This window comes from Leuresthes tenuis, unplaced genomic scaffold, assembly GCF_036924035.1.
Source record: "Leuresthes tenuis unplaced genomic scaffold, fLeuTen1.0.hap1 SCAF_18, whole genome shotgun sequence".
In the NCBI taxonomy this organism is placed as follows: Eukaryota; Metazoa; Chordata; class Actinopteri; order Atheriniformes; family Atherinopsidae; genus Leuresthes; species Leuresthes tenuis.
This window is the reverse complement of record NW_027325372.1, coordinates 3,929,061-3,947,831: the sequence shown is the minus strand read 5'-3', so window position 1 is coordinate 3,947,831 and position 18,771 is coordinate 3,929,061. Positions and strand designations below refer to the sequence as shown.

General features: G+C 44.3%; 1 protein-coding gene across 3 annotated transcripts in view; it reads left to right on the top strand.

The window, feature by feature from the left end:
• The window catches only part of pvrl2l (PVR cell adhesion molecule related 2 like), a 361,767-nt gene that overhangs the window by 178,727 nt on the left and 164,269 nt on the right, over nt 1–18,771 (top strand). Inside the window, exon 7 of one of the 3 annotated variants that reach the window (XM_072369837.1) lies at nt 14,920–18,601. The exons of the other annotated variants lie outside the window; for them this stretch is intronic. Within the exon in view, the coding sequence (XP_072225938.1) occupies nt 14,920–15,536 (617 nt within the window). The 3' untranslated portion in view covers nt 15,537–18,601. Of the gene's footprint in view, nt 1–14,919; nt 18,602–18,771 lie in introns of those variants that run through there. 3 annotated transcript variants of the gene reach the window in all.

Here is an 18,771-nt window from a genome sequence, read left to right as displayed (position 1 = left end):
TTTTTTTGTTTGTTTGCTGCAGTCTACTCCCACACACAGGTACAGCTTCACAGCACACACACACACACACATTGTTGCACCAATACTAATAAGCAGATATGGAGCATACTTATCGTTTTAAGGCATCGAGACAAAAACACTCGCTGAACATCCAATCTGCGTTGAGGGCTGAGTCACATTGTCTCTTTTTGTCAGTGTTGCTGCTTCATTCCAGTGTGACACATCCAAAAACCTCAATAAACCGCCCATGTCATCCTGCCTTTGAGTGACTTTATAAGCGAGGGCGTAATGTGTCCGGATGCCTGCAATCTTGCAGAGAAGCACGCTGTCTTTTAATTAGCCGGCAGTTCATGTTCAGGGTCAGACCTTTATCACTATGTGGGGCTAATCCACTGCGAACTGATCAATGCAGAGAAGGATGGAGGGGGGGGGGAGCTGGAGCTGTGGCGGCTTAGATGCTGGAGAACGTTGAAAGATTTCGACGTGTGAAGACCTTTAGGTAGATAAGAGAGGAGAAAAGGGAAGGTAGAGTGGATTTGTTTGTTCAGGTGCTGTTTATCTCAGTCAGAGGTGACTCTGATGGCGGCTTTTGCTCGATGATTAAATGGTAATCAAACCAGAACTTAATCAGTGGGAATAAAAGATGCTTTCGTCTTCCTGTGCAGCTGTATACTCAGAGTTAGGGAGAACAATAACTCATTGAACATCTCCATCATACTGAAAAACTTCAGATCAAGTGTTACAAAGGAAGTCCACAGGATGATTTCAGGGTGACTTCTTCTGTTGTAAATTACATTAATGTTGATTTGGGACAAGACCCTGTATATTAATGGGTTTCTATGGACTGTCTCCATTTTTTCATTGCTTTTTAAAGAACTAAACTTTACAGGAACTAAAGCATATGGAGGATCCATCAGGGGTGGAGATGAGCAAACTGCAGCACTTGTGCTTTAACTGTTTGCTAATGTTTGCTAATGTTAGTGTTGGAATCAGGATGGAGGCGGTGCTCTGAGTGAGCGAAAAGATGAGAAATCACTGGAACTTCCAGCATTTTCTCTGAGGGATCATTTTACATGTCAACATGCCCAAATGACACGATGAAGTGCACAGGATGAGTGAATGAACTTCGACTTTGTGGTTTTTCATCAGAAATATCAGAGATTGCTATTTGAACATGAGATGTGGTGAAATCGGATCAATAATTTCTATAGACCCAATCATAAAGGGCTAAATGGACAGCGGTGGCTTTAAAAACAGTTCCTTTCCATTTCCTGTCCTGACAGGCGTTCCACACCTTGTGTTTCTGGGGCTTTAGGAACGGCGGTCATCTGGCCGTTCAAACTGCCCCCCAATGTTGATTTGGGACAAGGCCCTGTATATTAATGGGTTTCTATTGACTTTCTCAATTTTTTCATTGCTTTTTAAAGAACTAAACTTTACAGGAAGGGCCAGATTGAAGGGCTAGACAAAGGCTGCCCGTTAATCCAAAACAGAGCAGTGGGATTGGGCATTAACCTGTCCACATTTCTGCAGACTCCTTCGTCGTTATCATTCTTCTCCCCTTCTACTTCTCTCTCTTTCCTGTTTTTAAACGGTGGAAATGGTCCATCTGACATTAGCAGAAGCACACAAGCACACTCTTGTTTCCCTCCTTTTTCTTTCTTCTCTCCTGGGCCCCTTTAACCCCCCCATTTCTCCCCCAACCCCTCCGCTCTTGAATGAGTCACCCGACCACAAATTGCCCCATTTAAGATGGAGGGAGCAGTGGAGGACGGGGAAGTTTACTTGGAGATGGAGATGGATTGAGTGCGAGAAGGACGAGAGGAAGTCTGATGGCTTTTTCTTCACTCAGCTGGTTTTGTTGATAAGTATCAACAGCTGAGGTCTGGATCCAGTCGGCTCCTTGTTCAGCCGAGCAGAAGAAGACACTCAAACGATAACCAAATGGGATGCATGTGCAACAGAAGCAGTTCGATACATAATGCAGGGACACTTACTCGGCTGTGGATTATAACATATGAGTGCGCTCGTGCATATGTGTGTATTAGTCAGAATCTGCACTGAATTAATGAGACATGTAGCTATGACACATTGCACTAATTACACCAGCGGTGCTGTAGCACACCATCAATAGTGTTCACTAAAGTGCTGACTCCACCCAAGCCGATAGCGTGGTGTATGAATGTGTGGAGGCAAACTGTGAGTAAGCACCACAGTTGGGTGATGGATCACCACATATTTGCATTGAACGTTTCTTTTATTTGCAGACGGTTGGCTGGCAAAGGCCATTTTTTATCGTCTGACGGAGCTTCATCGCAGCTTTGCTTCAGTCAAACAATGTGTCAGAAATGTTGTAATCAATTAGGAAATGTGATCTGCAGTCACTAAAATCACATCCTTTTTAATCTTCTTCACTTTGAAATTGAGTTTGGAAAGCTTGGTGAAGACAGCGCTACGACAACCCAACAAAAGAGCACGAAAAAAGAATGTATTCATCCAGGATTAGCGTGGTTTGGTGTAAGAATACTTCACCCAAAGTTTCACAGCTGTAGTATATTTACTGACTCATGTTTATACTTGATAAAAAGCTGTGGGTTCACAGAGGGCTCGTCCCAACATGCTTTGGCCATACGTAACGTGGAGATAGCTAGCATAGCTAGCATAGTTAGCGTAGCCACCACACGCTAGTCCTTTTGTACGGAGTAATTCAGTTGTTTCATTGAATGAAATCCCCTTCAGTTGGCGTAGCAATGAGGATAAATCAGGACCTCTCAGACCAAATTTAAATATAAAACCAATTACTACCAAGGGAGGGAAATTCTATAACCGAGGATTTTCACGGAGCTGGGAGCGGGAAACTTGGCTAGCTCTTTATTCTGATTTTTTTAAATAAATAGTCTGGTGTTGCCTTTGATTAACAACAGAAATATCTCTCCATGTTCAAAGGTATCTGAACTGATTACCTGCTTGTATGTGGCTAAAGGGAAACTCTTTATCTTGCTATGTAGTGCTTATATGCGGTGTTGCTAATTGTGAACGCTGACTTGTTAATATACACTTTGAACGGGTCACTTTAGTCGTCATAGCTACTGTTGCCCCCCCCCTGAGAAATTTGTCAGTTTGCTCGAACTGTCCAGTAAACAAGCTACTTAGAGCGCTGTGATGGTTTTCACAAGCTGTGGTTCTCCTGTAATTAAGCAGTGAGAACATCCGCTTTGGTTTGTGGAAAAGAAAACAAACCAAAGCTGCAATGATTCCCTGAGGCAGACATCAAGAATCTAACCAGCTCAATCCCTATATCATGCGTCTATAATCACAGGCCACCCTGACAGCACAGTGGGTAGTAAGTGCTCATTTTACAAGCAGCAATCTGGGTTTGATCAGACTTAAATGCATGCATCACCTTACTCAAGTCTTACCTGTAATAAGGTTTAAGGGCTAATTGTAGAGACGGTTACAATGAGCGCGACTATGCTAATAGCCCCCCAGCGATCTAAAGGTACCCAGTCTTTTCAGGTCAGAGCACTCAAAGATTTCCAAGGCATACCTAATTATCCACTGCTTGAGGATGTCACACAGCCCTGCACAATCATACAGTAGAACAATGTTAATATATTCCGACTTGGAGGATATTTCCATTACATTTCGGGATTTGTGTTTCCATGGCGCCTCAATGAATCCAGAAGGTTTTCATATCTTTTGATAAACCATTATTTCCAGATAAACCTCCATGTGTGAACTCTGTAAAAGGCTCAGAGACTTTGAGATATAAGCAACTGGAGTGAGTTTCAACTTAAATAAGACATGGTTTCCATTCTGTAAATACTCTGTGATCTTATACCGTATCTATGGATCTAAGATGATGGTGAGACTTGTGGGAATATTTTTTCACATTAGTTCATAGTGTCACAAAAAGACAGAGAAAATAACCTAACTCAGCATTTGATCCCTTCAAACCAGTTTTAGGATTGACTTGTTCTCAACAAGTGTTTAACTGGTGTTTAACTGGTGTTTAACTGGTGTTTAACTGGTGTTTAACTGGTGTTTAACTGGTGTTTAACTGGTGTTTAACTGGTTTTTAACTGGTTGACCGTTTTGGCTCACTCGCCACCAAGTGGTCGGGGTGTGAATTGCAATCTGTCAAAATGACACATTCCCTTCAGATTTATACCGAAAATATTCGGTGAATGCGGCTCCAGTTTGTTTTACCTTTGGAGGTCTAACATGGCACTTCAAGCACTTTCAAGGTCCACAAAAACCCTCATTTTACCATTTATTTCCAGAAAAATGGGCTTCTTTGCTAATTTGTCTGTTATGTGTCGCTACAGCGCTGCTTCATCCCTTGAGTTAGGAGCCTTTTTTCATCCTTGAATGACTTATAGGTCAGAGTTAAGTGGCTTAACAAACCAATATGCACTTTCCTGTGAAAATTATCAGGTACAAGGACTGAAAATGAGTCAAAAGACCTTCGGAAAGCCTGGAGAACCACCGTGAAAGATTACAAGAAAGTCTGGCTGCTTGGAAGCAAATAATAAATAATAGTAATAGTAAATAATAGTAATAATAGTAAATAATGAGCAGCGGCTCATTTTGTGCTGTTAGAGGGAGGCGGTGCTCAGTGGGCCGGGACCTCAGACGGAGCTCCATCCGAGCCAACAGGTGTTTTCCCGTGTCTTAGGGTCCAAATAAACGTTGTTCGGCTTCACCATCGCATCACATCAGTTTTAACCATAAGATGTTGGGATTTCACAACTTTTGAGTCTTTATTGTGGCACTATTTTTTTGCTCTGTGGACAAACGTAGCTTTGTAGTACGTAATGTAACCATGTAATAGCTGCTCAGGGCCTCAGTTTCTGCACAGTAATCTAGACCTCAGGCAGTTACAGTTGTGAACTGGAATCATTCAACCGGCTGGTTTTGGATGTACATGCACTCAAAATCAATACCCAGTCTTGTTTCCTCAGTTTTGTTGCCTTGCAGTTTGTTTTTATGACTACATTTTACAGCTGTGCAGTTCTAAAGCTGCAGACCCTCACGACTCTTACATTCCTCTGGTGAGTCAGCATGTGTAAAAAGGAACATGAACGAATCCACAAAATGACGAGGAAAATGGACTCTTGTTGTGTATGTATTTACATTATATATGTTGTGAAAAGCTCAGGCTGTCTTTTGCATTTGTGGGAGCACCGGTTTGTGCAAAATGTGTCTTTGGGGATTGAAGCCTTCCTCCTTTCACACTCTAGGCTAAGGGGTTATTAGGGCGAATGGAGTGGGAAATGTGCATCTGCTTTTGTGTGTGAATGAGTCTGTTTCGAGGCTTTTAAACGAATGAACAGCAGCTGGATGCTAAGTAAGCACAGAGCCTGAAGAGGGAAGTGGAGAGGTACTTTTCAGAGACTCCTGGAGTTCATAACCCCTGCACGGGGGGTTGGGCTGTATATGTGTGCATGCCTGCGTTGTTGTAACTCTTTTCTGAGTCTAAATATGTGTTTTTTCTTTCATCCATCGATTCATTCCTTTATCCCCCTCCACGTCCCTCTTTTCCTCCATCCTTTCCCTCCTCTCTCCTTCTCCTTCCCTTCTGTTTGTGCTTTTTAGTTGTCATCCCATCTGCTCGCAGTGTGCCAGAAAGCATCCATTTAAAATCCTGAGTCTCAGAGGAGAGAGCACAGCGAGGCTCAATGGGCCAAGAAAAATGCCAAAAACAAGATGCTTAAAAAGTCATTTTGACTTCTCCCGCTCACTCTGTTCTGCCCATCCCTCTGTTGGTGAGGTTCACGGTTACATTTTGTCTTTCCGCCTGTCTCCCTCTGATGACCACCCTCTGATTATTTCCACTCTGATGAAAAGCGAGGGAAGAGGGCCGGAGATGAAACACGGGGGCTGAAATCCTTGATGAAGAGACAGAATTGAAGATAATTTAGGAAGGAAACTTCCCCTCTCACTGTGGCATTGTGGGGTTGCATGAGGAAATGATTGAAATTGTCATGGAAACACCAGTAGTTGGATGTGTGCATCTGTGTGAATGGGGGGGGGGGCTCTATAAGATTTTGGTTGCGAGGCAAATGAAGTGTGCATCTATCAGGGATAATTTAGGTGTAATTTTATGGCCACTGTGGGTCTGCATGTGTGCAAAATTTCTCTGCACCATCAAGGCTAATTAGGTAGTGTCTGATTTCTAATTACTGTGGCATGTCGGGTCAGAGGTGTGATACAGATGTGTTCTCAGGCTTTTGGTGTCAGCGGGCTAATAGGTGCTTTTAAGGTCTGTGTGTGTTTGTGAAAAAATAAGGAAAAGTAAGGCGCGTTCAGTGAGTTTATCTGATGTCTGCATTTATAGGTGAGTGGGCAGTTTGATAAGTCATTTTCCACTTTTTATGGGCAACAAAATTCACCATAACATCATGTTCTGCATGTCCTTTCTGCTTGGTTGTGAACTGTTAGCTTAAAAAGACGTCCTGAGTGTCTCAGCTCAAAGATCCAAACCTTTGAGGAGCAGTTTGTGGTAGAATTTAAGAATCTGCACTGAAGATAGTAAGATTTGGGGGTTTTTTTGGACTCTGGAATGGTCATAAATCTATGGCTCACCTGTTTGAGTCCAACCAAGACGGTGCTGTGAAAGAACCACCAATCCGACTGCCCATTGCACGGAGAATTTACTTGATTTTTAATCTTGCCGACTTGCAGGCAACCAGCCCTGCTGTCAGCATACTTGTTCACATAGCAACCTGTGCGCTATGCCTTTACCGGAGTATTCCACTAGGGGGCAGAACATGAAACTCTGACCATAAACAACTTCTGATGTAAACAGAGACAATAAAGGAGGATTTCGTACATTTTTGTATCATAGGCTGTGGTGTTGTAGATGATTTTTTAAGGCCCCTAAATGAACAGCATCAGATATCAGGTCACCTCAAGCCATCATAAACAGAAATACACATAACTGAAAGTCCATCACTGATTCGAGACACCTCATTGGCCGAGACCAAGAGAGAGCTGCAATTAAATCCAAATAAAGCAACCGTAATGTTCTTATCATTGTAAAGATTAAAGTTTCTGTCAGGACCCTGGCAGATGATGGAGAAGCACCCAAAGTCTGAATGAATGCACCCGTTTTTACCCTGAAGGCCCTGCCGCTGTTCTCAATGCACGCAAGTTAAAGCTAATCTGTCCCCAACAGGCTTCGGGTTCATGACCTGTGAGATGAATGTTGTGGGAATAGTTCAGCTTTTACAGTTGAGTGTTATGAGTTTGAAAGTATTTGAATAGTTAAAGCATTAATTGATGTCTTGCTGCATTGGAAAAGAGACGCACTCCAGGCTTTGATGGTGTTCGTTACTGCAGCTGATACTGCAGCTGAGTTCTCCACAGACCAACGAAAGTGTTGCTGGGTGTGTTCAGAGGTTCTAGTTGAAGGATTGAGAGGAAAGACGGAGAAAGATGAACCCACCAAACTGAGCCGATTCAAACTCGTTTGAATGAGAAGCGTAGAAACGTCCATATGGAGACGCAGCTCATCCTGAAGTATTATTGTCATTTTCCTTCTACACAGGAACATGATTTTAAAAGATTACCTTCATGCTCTGTTTAATAAGAGCGAACATGGAAGTTATGACCAAAAAAGTCTTGTCATTCTCCAATAGATTTCTACACAAACTGACTTATATGGTCACTTCCTGCTGGACATAGGATGAAATGCAGGTTTAAGACACTTCTTCACTTTTAATGTCTTTTCATTATTAAAAGTTTCAGCTGTATAGAGATTATATCTCATGGTTTGAGAACAGAATAAACAGAATTAGACATGGCGCAGAGTTCTATTCATGTTAATAGCAGGACTTTGTACGTGATGAATTGAGTGATTCTCTGAAGTGTTTGCAGGTACAGTGTGTGCATGTGTGTATGTGAGGCTGTTTGAGGCTAACTGTGGGGTTAATAGGCGGGAAATCAATCTCGACCCAGCTGTTAATGATGTTAAATTGCACAGGAACAATATGTCACCATGTTTACGTGGGCAAAATGCTCCTTCCATTGTACTTAAAGCGGTTTTATTCCAGGTTTCCCCACTGTTTCAGATCAGCACATAAACCCCTTTAATGTACTTTGGCAGTTTGATTTTAGAGCAAACCTGCATGTTGGTGGAAAATGACCCCGTTGGTTCTAATTGTCAACCATGAACAGTAAGATTCAGACGGGTGCTGCATGAGTCCTGACTGGTTGCAGAGGCCATTATGTTGTCCTGATTATAGACGTCCATTTGCACCTTGTGTCTCTCTTTCACGTTGCGTTAGAAATATTCCTCGAGTTCGCCCATTTCTCCTCTCCCTGACAATGGCACAAACTTTGAGGCTCCGCCTCTCTCCCCGGGTCCAAGCCCCACGCACCCCTTCCCCACGGCTCACGCCTGGAGGGTAGAAATAAAAGTAAGGGCTCAGTTGTTGGGATTCAGAGCTGCAGACGATCTGTTTTCTGTAAAGAATGCGCCGAGGAAGAAGCCAAGAGGAAGTTTTTATTGTTTACAACACATTTATTACACCAACAGGACACTTTATTTTGTTTTATTCATAAAGAACTTGGTAGTTCATTTTGCTGCGTTTTCTTTAAGGTACGAGCTATTTAGCAGCTCTGCAGTTAGCCAAGTTAGCACATGTGGCTTTGACTGTCTTTTTAAGATGAAGATTAAGACTTTATTGTCATGTAGATACACCAAAAACACAAAATGACTCCTCCGCTTTTAACCCATCCAGGTTGGCACCTGTTGAACACACACATGCAGGTACAGTGTGTGCATGTGTGTATGTGAGGCTGTTTGAGGCTAACTGTGGGGTTTAAAGGCGGGAAATCAATCTCGACCCAGCTGTTAATGATGTTAAATTGCACAGGAACAATATGTCACCATGTTTACGTGGGCAAAATGCTCCTTCCATTGTACTTAAAGCGGTTTTATTCCAGGTTTCCCCACTGGGTCAGATCAGCACATAAACCCCTTTAATGTACTTTGGCAGTTTGATTTTAGAGCAAACCTGCATGTTGGTGGAAAATGACCCCGTTGGTTCTAATTGTCAACCATGAACAGTAAGATTCAGATGGGTGCTGCATGAGTCCTGACTGGTTGCAGAGGCCATTATGTTGTCCTGATTATAGACGTCCATTTGCACCTTGTGTCTCTCTTTCACGTTGCGTTAGAAATATTCCTCGAGTTCGCCCATTTCTCCTCTCCCTGACAATGGCACAAACTTTGAGGCTCCGCCTCTCTCCCCGGGTCCAAGCCCCACGGCTCACGCCTGGAGGGTAGAAATAAAAGTAAGGGCTCAGTTGTTGGGATTCAGAGCTGCAGACGATCTGTTTTCTGTAAAGAATGCGCCGAGGAAGAAGCCAAGAGGAAGTTTTTATTGTTTACAACACATTTATTACACCAACAGGACACTTTATTTTGTTTTATTCATAAAGAACTTGGTAGTTCGTTTTGCTGCGTTTTCTTTAAGGTACGAGCTATTTAGCAGCTCTGCAGTTTGCCAAGTTAGCACATGTGGCTTTGACTGTCTTTTTAAGATGAAGATTAAGACTTTATTGTCATGTAGATACACCAAATACACAAAATGACTCCTCCGCTTTTAACCCATCCAGGTTGGCACCTGTTGAACACACACATGCAGGTACAGTGTGTGCATGTGTGTATGTGAGGCTGTTTGAGGCTAACTGTGGGGTTAAAAGGCGGGAAATCAATCTCAACCCAGCTGTTAATGATGTTAAATTGCACAAGAACAATATGTCACCATGTTTACGTGGGCAAAATGCTCCTTCCATTGAACTTAAAGCGGTTTTATTCCAAGTTTCCCCACTGGGTCAGATCAGCACATAAACCCCTTTTATTAGCCAACATGTACTTTATACTTTTTTTAAATGACTCCATCCAGGTCGGCGCCTGTTGAACACACACAGGGTCACACACTCATGGAGACGGATGCTATACACTGGAGCGGTGGGCAGCCAATCACAGCACCCTGCATACGGTGCCTCACCTCAGCCGTGGACCGGCACCCCTCCAGCTGTCAGTTCACCGATCTTTTGAGCAGTGAGAGTGGGAATTGAACTGCCAACCTTCGGGTTATTGGACAACCCACTCTCACCCTCAGCCAATTCAATTGGAATAAGCAAACCTCGAGTTTGTTATTCCTTTACAGGAAAAGAAATATTGTGATATGTGTCATATTTAGCCATAAATCAAGGGCCAGATGAGATAGCCTCAAACGCTGAAGGCCACAACCCAGCAATATGCAGAAGTATGAGTTATAATATCAGGAGTGTTTATTCTGGCCTTCAGTGGCCTAAAACATTAAAACTAATAACTTTGATTCTGTCCTTTGATTTGAACACATTGTTTGTGCCTTTAGAGCAGATCTGGTTGGAATAAGTTCAGCAGAAAGATTGAAGAAGTATTCAGATGTTGCTAAACTGAAATTGCAGCTAACTTTTGTGTTAACATTACAACAACTAGTATTTTGAACCGATCCGCTGCTCAAGTCTGGAAACTGTTGAATAAATCGTAAAACTAAAGAAAGAAAGCTGTCGTTTCTGGTGTGTGGTTGTGTAGAATCTGCTGGAATTAAAAGCTGCAACGGGTGGTCTTTTGAGGATGTTTGCTCCTTTCTGTTTTGTCTTGTAGATTCGTTTCAACATTTTTTGATGTCCTCGACCAGAAGTTGAGATAAATAAGGAACGGCCCTCTTTGTGGAGCTTGTAATCTCAGCCTCTGGTGTGCTTTCAGGCCCAAATACGCTTCAGAACATAATCAAGGAAACATGGAAGGAGAGGGGTGGGGAAGGAGATTCTCAAAAGATAGATTTTTTCATCCTCTGTTTGCCCTTCCCACTCAGCCACTCTAACTTTCCACCTTGCCTCCTCACATCCCAAATCATCTCATTTAGATTATCCCCACCGCAGTGAGTGTAACTGAGTAAAAACGGATAGTTTTCACGGGTCTATCTCTTCCCTCCTCCCTTAATCTCTTCCATGTTCATGACACTAATACAGAGACTGATCTAAGCCCTTCTGCCTCTTTCTGTGACATTTATCACCGGGCTTCTTAATGCCGCCATGCTGCCACTGTTGATGAGAAATAAGGACGACAAGCGTGGCCTATTTACTCCACTCCCTTTTTCCTTCTTTCACTTTTTTTGGGAAAATATTCGCACACAACTGTTTACTAAAGTGTCTCACAAGATGCTCGACAAGAGTTTGACACCAACATTGAGCATGAATCCGGCCTATTTTCTTTTACTGTTGATCTAGGATCCATTAGTGTTTTAGATTGAGATAAAAGACGTCACAGAGCGCCCACGTAAACCCTGAATCTGTTGCCAGAGCAAAGGATAAATGCACCTTTAGCATTCTTGCAAAGCATTTACTTTGCTTCACCTCGTAGGCCTTTGATGGATTACAGCTACGAGAAAAGAGACCCGACACTGAAACATTTGTTACCTGAAAGCGCCAATCAAACATCTGCAGCTGGAAGGAGCAGTTATTGGAAAATGCCCACAGTGCCAACACATGTGAACCCAGCTGCTGATGATTAATCTCACAGAGCCACATCTGGCAGCCTCGGTAAATGGTCAAGTTGTTGATTACCGGTGAGTCGGACTCGTGGAGTTACATGTCGGCTCAGCAGAAAAGGTGGATCAGCAGATGTTTTCTGTCAGTTCTGCCACAGCAGCGTGAGGCACGGATGTAAACCATGAAATGAACAATGATTGTTTAAAATATTGTGAGGGACGAGTTTTTACCTCGCGAGCTCATCCAAAGGTCAAAGGAGTACCACTACCCACAATCCCCTCCTTCCTCAATGTGAAGATCTGTAGCCAAGGAAACCGTCGTGTAGGGATGGGAATCGAGAACCGCTTCTCGAAGAGAATCGAATCCACCTGCCTAACAATCCCGTTTATAGGTTCTTCTAACGTCTGACGCCATGTGCTCGCTTTGTATTTTGGCTCAGAATGTTTCCAACATGGCGGCGAGGCAGAAGCGCTCCAAAGTCTGGTTATATTTCACCAAAAAGGACAATACTTTGATCACATCTAAGGGGGAAATACCTCCAACCTGCTGAAACATTTGACCACACAGCATGCAGTTACTGTGCATGAATGTAAAGTCTTTGACACGTTGCTAAGCGATGGCGGCGCCTCTCTCAGGGGAGCCTGTGGCACAGCGTCCTCCTCTCAAAAGTCCCAGGTAACGTAAAACCAGGTCCTGTAGATTATAATAATGTCAGCAGCATACTGTATGGATAATTTCCATCTGATATTAACATTTAGTTGATGAGGACTGCAAGAGTGAGGCGGAGTTGGATATATAGAGTTATATATTATACTCTATATAACCGGGTGAGAATCGATAAGAGAATCGATAAGGAACCGAATCGATAAGCGATATCGATAATGGAATCGGAATCGCTAAATTCTTAACAATTCCCATCCCTACCATAGTGGGACATGATCAGTTTCCCACCTGTCACTCATCACGTTGTCATGCCGACAAATCAAATCGAACCAAAGCAAAGCTGCATCTGTTTGACCTTTTATTATGAAACAGTTATTTCATATTCTGTCTTAATTAGCACTGAGCTGCACATTTCTAACAATTTTTTAGTCCAGTGCAGTGATTTTTAGTCTCTTGTGCTTGTTTAGCTTCACTATAAAAAAAAAAAAAGCCACTGAAATCTTTGACGTGTGAGGTCTTTGAATCCAACTTTTGGATCACCGTGTTTCACATAAAGCCTGAACTGTCCCTTTAGGGGCTTTTTCCCACTTTAAAGTCAGCCAGTCACACATTGTTTACCATCGCAGTCAACGTATTAATGCAGATTTCTCATGTGAGTGTGATGATGAGTCGGGGCAATAATCGCTCATCACACACTGCGTGAATGATGAAGTCTGCTCTAACCTCTGAATCTGAAGCGCTTGATGTGTTTATGTCTTTGGTTTTAGACAAAAAGGTTAAGTTCAGTCTCATTATTTGTTTAACAGTAACCTACTTTAGCTGTTCTCATCGAGTTGAACCCAGTCACTAATACAAAGAGAATTTGATGGGAAATTGGACAGAAATTCCTGCTGTTGTGACCTGATTTGAGGAAAAATGAACGTGCCAGTTTTAATGGACTTTTTCGGCTCATTGTTCTTTATAGCCTGTACAGAATAATAGACTTTTAAGCACTTGATTAACAGGATGACAGCCACCGAAGACCTTCCACAAAACGCCATTATTCAGCTGTCTCTCACTCGGGGACTTTATAAATACCACTAACGCCTAAAATATAAATGGCACAATAAATATAAATAACACTTTGGCCCATATGTTGTGTGTCTTTGCCAATCTGTAAGTTTGAAAAGAGAGAAAACTAGGACAGAGAAAGTTGGATTCATCATCCTTAATGCCTTCTGTCACTTCAATTGGATATTACCCCGACACTGTCCCCTAATTTAGACATCATATCCTTTCCCACGAGACCCCCCCACATTCGCAGAACTGGTCTGTGTCACCCTGGAATAACCCTGCTGCATCCCCATGTGAGAGAGTCTGGAATCAAACTGTGACCTCGTCTTTTAACTCCCCCAAAATGCATTTAGTTCCTCTGCTCTCGTCTCCTTTCTCTGCTGCACGACTCTCGATCCTGGCTCAGCCACAGTGGCGTCCCCCCCGCTGGTTTTGGGAGCCCGTACAGGTTGTTATGCGATATTGAGCGTGATATCCCTGAAAAGAAACATTCTCACTCTGGTGCTCCCCTGACAGGTAAAGCCACACGATGTATATTTCAGGCGACCGTAGATTTGTGTGATTGGCGTTTCCTGATGTGTTTGCTGGCAGAACCGGGCTATTAAAGCAGGAAGGGGCTCAGATGGTGTGAGCGCACCACACAGGAAACAATCTGCATGTAATGCTGAGACAAAGAAGGAAAACAAAACATTTTACTGGCCTCGCACAGAGCCACACTCTGGCTCTTTGCCTCTCCTTGCTTGGTTTTAGACTTTCTTCCTCTTTTTAGCCCAGCACGAATCCTCTTTTCCAAATCCTACGCTCTCTGAGCCAGAACCTTTTCTCTGTCTCATATTCCTGCAGAGAATCCTCTTAAATGCGTCCTGGCATGAGTCTCGCTCTTCACTGTGAACCCTGTACCTTTGTGTGCTGCTGATCGCTGAGATCTGGACTTGATCCCAGGTTAACAGCAGGTGATCTCTGTGCCCTGCGGCGTGACTAGCTGACCGATGCGAGAGGCAGAGGAGTGGACAATGAAAGGGAAGAAAGGGCAGGTGAAGTGGGTGCTGGGAAAGGATTTGGGATGTTAAACATTGCAGCTCTTTCCAGGCATGGCTGTGTTCATTTAACCCTCTTCAATTAACCCCTCCACCTCTGTGTCCTGGCTCTACTTCCCTGTCCGTCCGTCTGTCTGTCTGTGGGGCTCCGCTGAGCCCAAACCTTTAACCCAAAGACAGAGTGAGGCCCGAAACAAATCCCTATTTGCTGATGCTGTAAGTTCGTCTTCATCTTTGTTTCAGCCTTGCACTGAAACGAGAGTGGAGAAGCAAACTTGGCTCACACCAACGTAAAGTACCGTAGGGCTTCAGAAACCGAGCCGCCAGCAGCCGGACGGCGTATATGTAGAGCCGAATATCTGCAGCACGCAGTGTCTGGGAAGAGTGAGTCGGTCCGGTTCAGCCTGATCCCAGCAGTGACTGACTGCTCTCATGCCAGAGGATTACACTGAGGAGAACATTACTACACACTTGTAAGAGGATTGTAACACACGTGCTTTTACCCTAACAATGCAAGAAGAACTGTGAATACCTCCTCCAGAACAGCCTTCCTTTTTCTTTTCCCCCACTCACTTTTCCATCCCTCCTTCCAACCCCTCCATCCCCTCTGCAGAAGCCTTGGAGGACCCGTCCAGTGCCGGCGTAGTGGCAGGTGCGGTGATCGGCTCCCTCCTGGCCCTCCTCTTGGTCGTGGCGCTCATTGCTGTCCTCCTGACCCGCAGCCGCCGGCAACAGAGGCGTGGCTACCCCAGCAATGGGGACTCCATGGCAACAGGTAGCGGTGGCAGCAACGGTGGGGACTATGGTAACAAAGCCCGTCTGCTCTTCAGCAGCTGTGGGAACAGCGGCAAGAATGGAACCAGCGCAAACAACAACGGGCCCGTCTACACGTACCGGGAGGGCTGCGACGCCACGGGAACGCTAACGGAGAAGGCCAACAACTACCACCATCACCTTCACCACACCCCATCTGGCAAACCCCCCACTGCTCATGACATCCTCCTTTGTGGGGAGATGGATGAAGCTGAGAGGAGGAAGTTTGACCTGGACGACAGCATGGAGGAAGAAGAGGAGCGCTACGATCGATTTGGAGGCGGAAACATGTTGCCTCCGACCTATCACGCCCACAGAGGTCATGGCGGCGAGGAAGAGATGGATGTGTACCTCGACGATGACATGGAATCTCAGAGAGACGGCTCTGTCATTTCCCGGACTGCCATTTATGTCTAAGGATGAAGGAGAAGGAAGGATGGAGGAAGGAGTGGCAGAAGTGGGGAGTCTGAGACGACCCGTTCAACACTAAATATATCAAAATCACCTCCATTAGCTCCACACCGACCTGCTCAACTTTCAGCCCGATCAAAGGGTCGCCATCAGTTATTCCCTCTATGCTTCGCAGAGACTGTTTGGTTTTGAATAAAGAGGATTACTCCAGTGAGTCAGAAAGGTTGCTGACCAAGCAAAACTCGTGCACGACGGCTGAAAATGTGACCCGGTTTTTACCAAGGAGAGAAATTTGATTGGGTGTAAGTCAAATAGAAGGAAAAGGTGTAAAAATCCTGCCAAAAGAAACCAACACAAGTCATGACGCGACGCCGCTTATTGCTTCGTTCTTGTTTCTCCGGCTTCGCTGCGTGATAATGTGCCGAGTGACTAAAGTGTTTGTACTTTATATTTTACAAGAAAATGCTGACTGAGACGCGGGGAGCACCAGAATCACTGTTCCAAACTTAGCCTCAGAAGTCCTCATCGACCCGTTGAAATCTGCAGAAATCCCGCTGAAAGGCTGCAGCCGCGTTCAGCTCCGAACTCGAGGTGGCCTGACTTGTCGTCGTGGCAACAGGGGGGGAGTTTCTGTTAATCCCAGAGTAACTTTGTGTGGGTTTGCAGCACCATGTGACACCACCTGGTTGCCTGACGGGAGCTGCTGAAGCGGGAGGAGTGACAGTGTGTGCTAATGTGTGGCTGGCTGTGGTGTTAATGATGTGCATCATCTATATATCGAGCGCCGTCTCACTATGGCACAGTTATCGTTGTTGTTGTAGATGTTATTGCCGTTGTTGCTGTTACTCTTGTGTAATGGTGTTGATCTTGCTGAAGAGGAGACGCACCGGGAGCCTTGGGGGTTTCACACAGTTCCACGTTGGGTCGCTAATGACTCATTTAATGAAAAAGTTTCTTCAAAGTTTCTCTTTTTTTCCACACGATTCCTGACCTGGTTGTGTGTTTCCCGGCCTCCCTGTCCTGAATGCACGCTGCATATTTGTCTGGTTCTGCACTTTCTTTATTTGCATTGTGGCCGGCTTAGACGAGCTCCGCTGTGATTGTGTGCAGGGAGCCGGGAATCATTTGTATTTATGTTCACAACGTATTCACCAGCTTTGTCGGAGGCCGTTGTGTTTCATGCACTGATTTTTGCTCGTCCTGCAGAATGTTTTCAGGCCACAGGATGTGCCAGATTATTCTCACTGCATTCAAAGGCGCATTTCTGGAGCAGATACAGAATCGGTGATGGAGTGACTGAACATCTCATGGTGGATTGTTTCTCACCAAACATCAGTGCCAAACTCAGACTACAGGACTTTTAAAACCAGGCTGATACCGGCCCGTCCAACATAGCGGGATATTCTTAGCTTATTCATTTAGAGGGAGCGATTGGGGGGGGAATGCACCAGCTCACTACATCTCCTGAGGATGCAGGAGCAGCCTGCTGGGCTGCAGCAGGCTGTAACGGTACCAGTCCTTTGCAGTGGGTTGATCTGCATGAGAAGATGGTTTTGAAGCACTGGTCAGATGCTTCTTCTTCAGGGAGCATCGCTTCAAATGAGATTCTGACCCGTTGGTTTTCAGGGAAGCTAATATAAACCTTGAAGACTAGAATATTTTCCTGTGCTTGGAAACTGCTCCTTGAGTCAAGAATCCATATTTTAGCTCCTCATTGTCAAACATGCCTGGTTTTATTCGGGTAATATCGATAGGTTTGCTTGCAGTTCACGAGATTCGAGATTTGATCTGTAAACCCTGCACATTATGAGAATAATCCAGCCTCGGATCAGATTTCCCTCCATGAGTCAGGAGGAGAGCATCTGGGATGCATCCACCTGTAGACTGAGTTTTGTACGAACACTTTTCTCTTTTCATGTCTCTTTTTATTCTTTGTACTCTTCCACATGTTAGACTTGTTGTTTTAGCACATAGAGGAGCTGGAATCTGATGCTGCTTTCACACGTGAGCTGCAGCCTGACCTCCACAGCACCCACTGCACACTTTTAGCCAAGCTTTCCCAGCCTGATCGCTCCAGACTGAATGTCACAGGCGCAGAATCAACCGCTGCAAAGTGCACAAAGTGAGCAGCAGCTGCAGAGAAAGTCCGTGTTCATGTGGGAAAGCGGCTGAGGATTGAGCTCTTCATGTTTCTGGATCACTTTTGCCTTAATGATTTGAACATTTCTTAAAATATTCCTTTCAGACAACCAACTTTTATCAGCTGTCTGAGCCGCTTTGGTAAAATTAGAAGAAAAGTGAAAGATGCAGTTAAAATCTGTCAGAAGCAGGGATAAATGTGTTGTTTGAGTTTGTTACACCTCAGAGAAATGTGTCGGTTGCCACATATAAATGATGAAATATAAATGATTTCAGAAAAAAGGAAAGCCGAGCAGGTGAAATTAGGTTAAAAACTGAGAGAATGAGCAGTATTCTCTGCTCTATGAAGTGTGCAAACACCGCCTGATCTCCCACAGCAACACAACAACCCCTCACTCTGTTTTAGGTGAACCAAACGGCTTCAAAGTTTCTTACAGTCAGAAACTAAACACACGAGGAAGCTCAGTCATTTCACTTGTCAGGACTTAATAAATCATCTGGTCCGTTCCAGGTCTGATTATTTGGTAAAACCAACTTCAGCCCATGTCATGTGTCGGTGTTACGGAATAAAAAACTAAACTAAACTACAGAAGCAGTGCATGAAAAACTACGTTTTTATGCTGGCTACAGGATAAACTGATCATCAGTCAGTGTGAGCAGCTCCATAAAAGCTGCAGCTTTCAGGTGTGTGTTAACACGATGCCAAGGAGGAAAGACATCAGCGATGAGCTTAGAGAAGCAGCTGCTGCTGCCCATCAGTCTGGGAAGGGTTATAAGGCCATTTCCAGACTATCTGGAGTCCATCATTCTACAGAGAGAAAGATTATTCACAAGTGGAAAACATTCAGGACAGCTGTCAATCTTCCCAGGAGTGGACGTCCCAGCAAGTTCACCCCAAGGTGAAGAAGCCCAGAGCTACATCTCAGACTCTACAGGCCTCAGTTAGCATGTTAAAGGTTAAAGGTCATGACAGCACAGTTAGAAAAAGCCTGAACAAGGATGGCTTGTTTGGAAGGGCTGCAGGAGAAAGCCTCTTCTCTCTAAAAAGAACATGGCAGCACAGCTTAGGTTTGCAAAGCTGCATCTGAACAAAGCTCAAGAC